Source organism: Oncorhynchus nerka, linkage group LG28 (assembly GCF_034236695.1).
Source record: "Oncorhynchus nerka isolate Pitt River linkage group LG28, Oner_Uvic_2.0, whole genome shotgun sequence".
Classification (NCBI taxonomy): Eukaryota; Metazoa; Chordata; class Actinopteri; order Salmoniformes; family Salmonidae; genus Oncorhynchus; species Oncorhynchus nerka.
Genome location: NC_088423.1, coordinates 12,707,076 through 12,717,358, shown reverse-complemented (window position 1 = coordinate 12,717,358; position 10,283 = coordinate 12,707,076). Strand labels below are relative to the sequence as shown.

General features: G+C 43.6%; 1 protein-coding gene across 1 annotated transcript in view; it reads right to left on the bottom strand.

Moving 5' to 3' along the window:
* LOC115121076 (BAH and coiled-coil domain-containing protein 1-like) overlaps nucleotides 1-7,212 on the bottom strand; it is a 105,541-nt gene extending 98,329 nt beyond the window's left edge. The window contains 1 exon segment of the mRNA XM_065012643.1: nucleotides 7,004-7,212. Within this exon segment, the coding sequence (XP_064868715.1) occupies nucleotides 7,004-7,175 (172 nt within the window). The 5' untranslated portion in view covers nucleotides 7,176-7,212.
* Between the last annotated feature and the right edge of the window lie 3,071 nt (nucleotides 7,213-10,283).

The following is a 10,283-nucleotide window of genomic DNA, read 5'->3' as shown; positions in this document are numbered from 1 at the left end:
CTAAGCGTGGGCTAAACTATATTATCTCCACCACCAACCCGCTGTACACTGTCTCTAAGCGTGGGCTAAACCACATGATCTCCACCACCAACCTGCGCTACACTGTCTCTAAGCGTGGGCTAAACCACATGATCTCCACCACCAACCTGCTTGCTGTACACTGTCTCTAAGCGTGGGCTAAACTACGTTATCTCCACCACCAACCCGCTAGCGCTACCACCACCATCTCCAGCTCCAGAGAAGGGGTTGCCTCGCCTGCCATGCCCCAGATGAAGGCTTCCCATCTAGGGAGAACGGTGAGGGGGGCTCGGGCTTGTCGCTTTCTCTACCTGTGGCTCGGCTGATCTGCTGACTCATCACTGACACACATACATACATACATACATACATACACACACACAAACACACAAACACACACTACTTATGAGCCAGAGTGTTCCCGCGGAGATGCTCGGATGAGTTACCGGGGACGGCAGTCGGTGCTTTCAGGCACCGGTAATCTGACTGGATTATCAACCAGGTGGAAATGCTCAGCCACTCTCGCTCTCTCTCTTCCCCCTCTCCACTCCTCCTTTCCCTCTCTCCTCCTAGCCTCTCTGCTCCACTCTCCCTCCATCCTCACCCTCCTGCTGTTTAATTCCACCTCACCTCTTCTCCTTTCCCTGCTTCCTTCCTTCTCTCCCTTAATTCTACCTCCTCTCTTACTCTTCCTTTCTCACTCATCCCTTTATCCTTTCTTCATATGTCCGTTCATATCCTCCTCTCCTTCTCCAAGTATTACAACAATGTGAGCAAAAATCACCAGCTGTGAGTCCTGTGGTGGGTGATCAGGGCTGGAGCGTACGGCTATAGGGAGACACACATTACAGCTTCTCCCGAAAGGACTGTTCACTACAACTTCAACCTTCTCCTGAGAGGTCTGTTCATAACACCTTCTCCCTTCTCCCTAGAGAACTGTTCATTACACATTCAGACTGGAGGACTGTTCATTACACCTTCTCCCTAGAGGAATGCTCATTACACCTTCTCCCTAGAGGACTGTTCATTACACCTTCTCCCTAGAGGACTGTTCATGACACCTTCTCCCTAGAGGAATGTTCATTACACCTTCTCCCTAGAGAAATGTTCATTACACGTTCTCCCTAGAGGAATGTTCATTACACCTTCTCCCTAGAGGACTGTTCATTACACCTTCTCCCTAGAGGACTGTTCATGACACCTTCTCCCTAGAGGAATGTTCATTACACCTTCTCCCTAGAGAAATGTTCATTACACGTTCTCCCTAGAGGAATGTTCATTACACCTTCTCCCTAGAGGAATGTTCATTACACCTTCTCCCTAGAGGAATGTTCATGACACCTTCTCCCTAGAGGAATGTTCATTACACCTTCTCCCTAGAGGAATGTTCATGACACCTTCTCCCTAGAGGAATGCTCATTACACCTTCTCCCTAGAGGACTGTTCATTACACCTTCTCCCTAGAGGACTGTTCATGAAACCTTCTCCCTAGAGGAATGTTCATTACACCTTCTCCCTAGAGAAATGTTCATGACACGTTCTCCCTAGAGGAATGTTCATTACACCTTCTCCCTAGAGGAATGTTCATTACACCTTCTCCCTAGAGGAATGTTCATGACACCTTCTCCCTGGAGGAATGTTCATTACACCTTCTCCCTAGAGGAATGTTCATGACACCTTCTCCCTGGAGGAATGTTCATGACACCTTCTCCCTGGAGGAATGTTCATTACACCTTCTCCCTAGAGGAATGTTCATGACACCTTCTCCCTGGAGGAATGTTCATGACACCTTCTCCCTAGAGGAATGTTCATTACACCTTCTCCCTAGAGGAATGTTCATGACACCTTCTCCCTGGAGGAATGTTCATGACACCTTCTCCCTGGAGGAATGTTCATGACACCTTCTCCCTGGAGGAATGTTCATGACACCTTCTCCCTAGAGGAATGTTCATTACACCTTCTCCCTAGAGGAATGTTCATGACACCTTCTCCCTGGAGGAATGTTCATGACACCTTCTCCCTGGAGGAATGTTCATGACACCTTCTCCCTAGAGGAATGTTCATTACACCTTCTCCCTAGAGGAATGTTCATGACACCTTCTCCCTGGAGGAATGTTCATGACACCTTCTCCCTGGAGGAATGTTCATGACACCTTCTCCCTGGAGGAATGTTCATGACACCTTCTCCCTAGAGGAATGTTCATGACACGTTCTCCCTAGAGGAATGTTCATTACACGTTCTCCCTAGAGGAATGTTCATTACACGTTCTCCCTAGAGGAATGTTCATGACACCTTCTCCCTGGAGGAATGTTCATTACACCTTCTCCCTAGAGGAATGTTCATTACACGTTCTCCCTAGAGGAATGTTCATTACACGTTCTCCCTAGAGGAATGTTCATTACACCTTCTTCCTTCTCCCTAGAGAACTGTTCATTACACCTTCCCCCTGCTCCCTAGAGGACTGCTCATTTCACCTTCTCCCTAAAGGACTGTTCATTACACCTTCTCCCTGCTCCTATAGAGCAGTGGTTCCCAAACTGTGTCCACAAGGGGTTGACCTGGGGGGAACGGGGGTCCCCCCACCCAGAAAATATACATATATATTTTAAGGAACTCAGGCCATCTTTCAACTTACTATCGAAAGTTGTAATAGTAGATTGCATAAGGTGCAATTTCAAAGTTGAGTAGTGCATCATCAGTTTTATTCTTGTCATGTCAATCATTGCATACCTTAGAGAGCTATTTATAACTTGTCAGAAATGTCCAGATGAACTAGCCCATGTCAGCTGACCTTTTTTAGCTAGGTTTTTCTATCCCAAGGATATTGTTGTAATATTTGAGTCACTCAAATATCACATGAATAAACATTAGACATGGCAAAATGTATAGAATTGCAAGAAAATAAGCTTTAAAGCTTTAAACTTGCAAAATGTTCTCAGCACCCCATGGCATCATGTAGAATTGCAGGAAATAAGCCTTAAACCTGCAAAATTGTATCTCCCCAACAAAAGGGGTGTGAACAGTTTGTGTCATGAACACTGCTTGTGTCCATAGAAATACATGTGCTGGAAGGGAGGCCTGAGGGAAAAGGAACTATTCTAGATTCACAGCCTTAACTATGATCAGAGGACATTCTCCTCCGACTAAAGACACACAGACAGACACACAGCCTTATCTCCAACACACACCGCCCCAGAGAGGGAGACGAGTCTCTCCGTTTACTAACTCTGTGTCTAGTCTACCTCTTACACAAACAGACAGACAGACAGACAGACAGACAGACAGACACACAGCCTTATCTCCAACACACACCGCCCCAGAGAGGGAGACGAGTCTCTCCGTTTACTAACTCTGTGTCTAGTCTACCTCTTACACAAACAGACAGACAGACAGACAGACAGACACACAGGCAGACAGACAGACAGACAGACAGACAGACAGACAGACAGACAGACAGACAGACAGACAGACAGACAGACAGACAGACAGACAGACAGGACAATAGGCAGAACACGCTAACAACTCTGCCATTTGATGGGGGGGGCGGGGGGACAGGGTGTCTCTTCTCTGTAACCGTGGCGATCAAAGTAATGGCACCCCGAAGCTAGCACCTCAAACACCTTAGCCAATCAGCTTGCTCGCTGGCTCCGAGTCCAAACGAGGCATCAGAATGACTGGACAGGGCTGCGGAGTGTGAGACAGTGTCTGATACACACACACAGAACACACATCACACACAGGACGACACACATGGCACACACACACACACACAAATACCCAACACACACAGACAGCAAACACACACACAGGACAGTGTAGGAGCCAGTGCTGACATAATGAGACACAGCACTTATGGAGAGAGGAAAAGAGAGAGAGGGAAAGAGAGCAAAAGGAGAAGAAGAGAAAGGGAGAGAAAAGGGAGAAGAGAGAGAGGGAGATAAAAAGGAGAATAGAGAGAGAGAGGGAGAGAGAGAGAGGGAGAGGGAGAGAGAGAGAGAGAGAGAGAGAGAGAGAGAGAGAGAGAGAGAGAGGAGAGAGGGGGAGAGGGAGAGAGAGAGAGAGAGAGAGAGAGAGAGAGAGGGAGAGAGAGAGAGAGAGAGAGAGAGAGAGGAGAGAGAGAGAGAGAGAGAGAGAGAGAGAGAGAGAGAGAGAGAGAGAGAGAGAGGGAGAGGGAGAGGGAGAGAGAGAGAGGGAGAGGGAGAGAGAGAGAGAGAGAGAGAGAGAGGGAGAGGGAGAGAGAGAGAGAGAGAGAGAGAGAGAGAGAGAGAGAGGGAGAGAGAGAGAAAAAAAAAGGGGAAGAAGAGAGAGGATCAGAAATTCCCACAAGAATAGTAAATGAACAATTTTGCAAGTCATCACAAGATCAAATGCTATGTCTAGGGGGTTTAGAATTAGGGTTAGAATTACGGTAAGGGTTAGGGTTAGGAGCTAGGGTTAGTCTCAGGGTTAGGATTAGGAGCTCAAACGTACGCGTTCACACACACTAATCCACACCTTCTGAAAAGTGACACACCGGTGCAAGGAGGCTCAGCCACACCCTCCATGATACAGCACACCTGTTCAACTATACATCTACCTACAGACTAGACACAACCCTCATCTGCACTGAAACAACTACAGCCTAGAGGAGCGAGAGAGAGAGAGAGAGAGAGAGAGAGAGAGAGAGTGACAAATGGTCCCAGTTCAGATATGAACCTTACAGACAACACAATACCACTGGTGTTCATCTGAGGGGCTGGTCTTTATAGCTATATAATAGTGATAACAGCCATTTAGCCACCTCATCATGCGCAACAGACACCATGCGGATCCTTATAAGGACGCGGACGTTATAGATGGATCAAATACAGATTTAGCAAAAACAATGATGGTAAAAGAAGGAAATTTACATTTTTCCTCACCATTTCCTCATAAGATTCTGGAATTACCCTGCTGCAGATGCAAAACATTGGTGAATCTGTGTGTGTGTGTGTGTGTGTGTGTGTGTGTGTGTGTGTGTGTGTGTGTGTGTGTGTGTGTGTGTGTGTGTGTGTGTGTGTGTGTGTGTTTTGGGGGAGAGTCGTCCCAGGAAGAGGAGATCTAACTAACCCCCAAAAACCTTTCCTCCTCCCCCTGACGCCCCCGCCTGCCCTGCCTGCACCACACATCACATCAACCCCCTGCCCAGTGGCCTAGGGCCAGGCAGACAGCTATCTGAATCTCAAGGGGTGCCCAACACAAAGTGCCCCCCTCCTCAGCCCCTTTACAACAGAACCCCATCCAAAAAACAATCCCCATCAGAATGTCAGTCATCCATCAGGAATAATGAAGCAATACTGAAGTACTGGCATTCTAAATATGATAACATACAATGCGAAACACTTTGAGACTATATAAACGCTAAAAGACTACAAAAATGCAATTCATATAGTTATTATTATTACAATGATACTCTGTGATAAGATAGCTTCACCGGTGAACTTACTGTACAACAAAATAGAGCAGACAATGCCAAACGCTCTCAAATGCACAGCTAAATACCATGTGCTGCTGCTGTAAAATGCCCATAAAGGTGGTGAGAATAAAATCTGTCTGCATTTAATTTGTCAATTTACCCATAATTTTCATTTTTACTTTATTAAATCTTTATTCAACCTTTATTCAGAAGGTATAGTCACTAAATTTGTATTTACAAAGACGACCTGGCATACTAAACGATTCAAATTCCCAATTGAATTGATACGCGTAATGCATTTAGACCAACATCTATAGCTAGAAAATAAATGTTCTTAACTATAACGACAACAACACGGGTTCGTATCTCAACGTTTTATAAGAAATTAATGAGATTTCACTCAAGACACATAGGTTTTATATTTATACACGCATTCGCTCGGTTTTACGATTCACTACATGATTAGGTGCAGCAGACACCCCTCCCCCAGCCTTCACTTACACACACACATACACACACACCTTCACTCCCCCCTCCCCTCCTCCTTTAGGACAGGATACCAAAGCTACTTGTTAAAATCTAATGCATGCACTGTCAAACCATTCTCGCCCGTCACGTCCGCGCTCAATATAGAAACCGGATTGTCTGGTATTACGCGCACCTCTATTAGCGCGGGCTCCTCTCCACTCCTACAGACTGACCCCCGGGTCTCGGACTCAGGACAGTCGCAGGGCCTCACCGAAGACGGAAAGGAACGCACCAGCTCGCACGTCACTCCTCCACACGCACCGCGCTCACGTGAATAGGTCTACAGTATCCTAGCCTACGCACATACAACAATCATTTTAGCAAAGGACAAACGGTTGATGGTAAATGAGGCAACATAAAGTTACAAATGGATTAAAACCCATTTATAACATTAGGATTAGTCCATTCTACTAAACAGATTTTTGGGAGGTGAAACTATCCAATTTCATTTGGAAAGATTCCATGTCACTTGAAAGCAAATAATGTATTATAGGCCTAATAATCCTTTACTCTTTCTAAATAATCCCATAATATTTCAGAATTATGTAATAATATATTTTATATAATAACGTTGTATATTGTGTTCTAACTATAAATCGTATTGTCTAGAATAGGCTTAGTCTCACTAAATCTGTAATTTAACAAATTAAGTTTATTTTGTGTTTACTTTTATAAAATGCACGCTTATTTTTCATATTAAAGTAGCCTACACTCGGTTCTGACAGGGTATGTAAGAAACAGCGCTAGAAACGGTTCAATAAAATATAATATTGACTAAAACTGGAACATAAAATATCAAGAGTCCACAGTAATTCCTAATTTCGAGAATGACCACATCGTCTAACTCATTTCCTTTTCCAATAAACTCTCGTTCGTCCCTGACAAACGGCAGGGTTAAGTTTACCACGGGAGACGCACACCGTATGTCCGTCCCACTTTCAAACAGTCCAAAAACACCAGTGACTCATTTATAAAATCGCACAATTAATCTTATATTCCAACAAATTCGTATTTCCACCAACCTGAATGTGGGGCCATGGCGATGTGAGAGGAATAGTACTTTCCAGGCTGGAAGTGAGCGGGGTGCTGCACCGTGCCTCGGCCGCCAGAAGCTATCCGAGAGGAGGCGTGGTGAACCAGCGCGCCCCGCTCTGTCAAGAGGTGGTGTGGAGGAGCGAAATCCCGGCTTTCCATTCTGTCGAGAAGCAATAAATCCCAAATCCAGAGGAAAAGCCAGAAGCATCGAACGCTGTCTAGATTCAATAATCCCTTTTATGAACTTCGGATAGGTCGTCTTGAACTCATTCGAGTATTTGCCTTGCCCACCAAAAAGTATGTCCCGGTCATGTTCTACAAAGAGAAAACACAAGACCACGTCAATGCACCGAAAACAATGGGACAAAATCTCTGAAAGATCAATTGAGGCGTGTAATTCTCACACGCATCCTGTCTAATGTTGCCAACTACACTTTATTTCCTTGCATTACAAAAGTATAACATCAAGTGTTTTTAAGTATCAGTAAAAGAATGCTAAAAGGTTTGACTAAATGAAACCCCAAAACAAATAGCCTACCCAGTCTACAGTAGCCTACGGTAGAATGCAGACTCAAACCGCTTACTCGTCTTCATGGCAGACAAGAAAGAGCAGGGTGACTACAAACGGAACAACAAAAGGAGTGGTCATCTTAAACTACGGGTTGTTTCACTGTAGGGGATAATAACGCTATACTACTTCGGTGTATTCTGAAACCTATAGATGAGTCAGTCTGGGAGGGGGTCTACCATCTCTCAGTCTCACGTCGGAATTAGACGTTCGTCCATATCTCACCTGAAGCAAATGTTTGATCTTTCAGTCAGTCCATTACAGACCAATTTTGTAATTTTCAAACTCCAAGCATCAAAACTGCTTCCTTGACCATAGCCTACTGCAAATCATCAAAGGGAGAATAGGTTACATTATAAATATGTCGATGTAAACAAAATACTATTAAGACTTAAATGTAGGCATAAATATATTGAAATGTATCAGCTACAGTTTTTGTTAGACTTGGGACAATTCTGTCACGTCCGTGAATTTTGACTAACTCCTTTGTGTCTGTAAATGTGTAGTTTCTTTACTGGCATATATAGTCTGAATGTGCTTGAGAAAAGGCATTGAAATCGCTTGTTTATCGCCAAGGTCATTTAATAGTTAAGTCAACATTGCCTTTCACCCCTTTCACAATGGTAATCACTTATAATGCATGTAGGGGTGGGTGCATCCGTAGGACATGTATAATAACAACACCAACTATATGACGTTTACCGCCGGGGATAGAAACTTAAGCAATAAATATAGGAATGGGAATCAACATACTCAATGTGCCTTATACCCCTAGTCATTCAGTTCAATGGGACACCCCATGGCGCTCAAATTTGGATAGGTGGGCCTGTGTTCACAAAACACATCTCACTGGGCAATGTATTAGGCCGCTTCAATAGCACCTCCATTCAGGCACTACTGATACGGTGATTGGTGAACTTCAATTAATATCAGCAAAATCCAAGGTAAGAGAACAAAGAAAATATAAAATGGCGAGCTAAACCAACTGGTCCTCTTGCTATTTCAAGGAGAAAAGTACACAGCGAACATTCTACTCTAGAACAGTAGTCAAACTGAAACGTTCAGGAATTATGAGCTAGACAAGCCTCTCTCAACGACAGAGAAGAGGCTTATATGTTCAGGCAGCATAGGCTACTGACGAATGTGTGTGGGTGTGTGTGTGCGCGCGCGCACGGTACTCAGTGAGAGATTTGCACATGTATCCAAATCCTTGAGCATGGCAACGTGTTAGAGTGTATTTTTATTCAAAATGTTGACAATCGTTGAAAAATGGTATTGGCCTACAGTCCTCCAAATGTGATAAAAATATATATCTGTTTCATTCTGTTACAAAAAACGGTCTTAGAATGCATAGAACCAAATACATTTAAATTATATTAAAATAATTACATTTTAAACGTGCACATTTTTTATGATATTTTTATTCAAATCGTTACATTAAAGGCTAACGGTGCTTTCAGAGTTAAACGTTTCAAGTGTTTTATCTTCTTTATGTTTAATAGTGGAACCATGAAAAAACTATTGTGGAATTTAATTTTGCAACAATCGAAGATACATCGCTTCCTCTTATTTCACGCAGATTATTTTTTACATTATTCCTCGTAAACAAACGTCTAAAATGTTTACATTCCAAGTCAAAACGAAGCCACCAAAGCTATGCATTTCGACCAAACAACATCTACAATCAATATAGGACCATAGGCTTACCGTCCTTCAACCGTGTCACTGAGCTGACTAGAGGCCATCACATAAAAAAACACATTCAAATCTGATTAAAAAACAGGTAGCCTGGGCCTAATTTAAATCTGGGATCAACGTGGGAGTAGGCTAGGAGACGCTGAGACTTCCTTTCCTTCCACTCCTCTCTGCCCGACAGTCTTTCTCTCTACCCCCCTCCTCCATCGCTGCCCCCAAAGGGTCAAACTATCAGGAGACAACAAAAAAACCTTTCGAAAACTACCAGCCGAATGGCAATACACGAAAAGCCTGCCTAAACACAGGTGGAAGCACGAATTTCTCCTTTCTTCCCAATTCCCCACATGAGATGAGATTGTAATAAAACTAAGGTATTTTGGGCATGGAACGCACAAACTCTTCTGAAAAATAATAGACTCTCATAAGGGCATCACTGTTGTCACTGTTATTTGTTCACTACACGGCTTTACGTTAGGCCCAAGAGCTGCAATTCACGATTTTGCAGTAAAGCGAAGTCACAAACCATAACTGGGATACTAAATCAAGATATTCAAAGGCCAGTTAAGCGAAAGACACACTCCAAGAGGGACACTCCAAGCACAGCGAAACCTGCCTGGTGGGATTCGGTAAGAACTGTCTACTGGCAAAGCCCCCTCCATAACAACTGTGAAAAACTGCAGTAGGCCAAGCCTATAATCAAATAGGCCTACTGATATTAAAACAACAAAACTACAATATAATCCATTATTAGTTTATCTGAACCACGGGTAAAAGCGCGTCTTATAATGCATAGAACCAAATACATTTAAATTATGTTAAGATAATTGTATTTTAAACGTGGCACCTCATCTCGTCAGGAGAGAGGTTTTGTAGATGATTGTTTAATTGTACAATAACAATGATTGTCTATACAACAATCAACGTTTAGCTTGTCAACAGCATAAGGAAGGAACCTTCACTTGGCTTAAGTACAAATGTTAAAATGGCTATATTCTCATGCATTT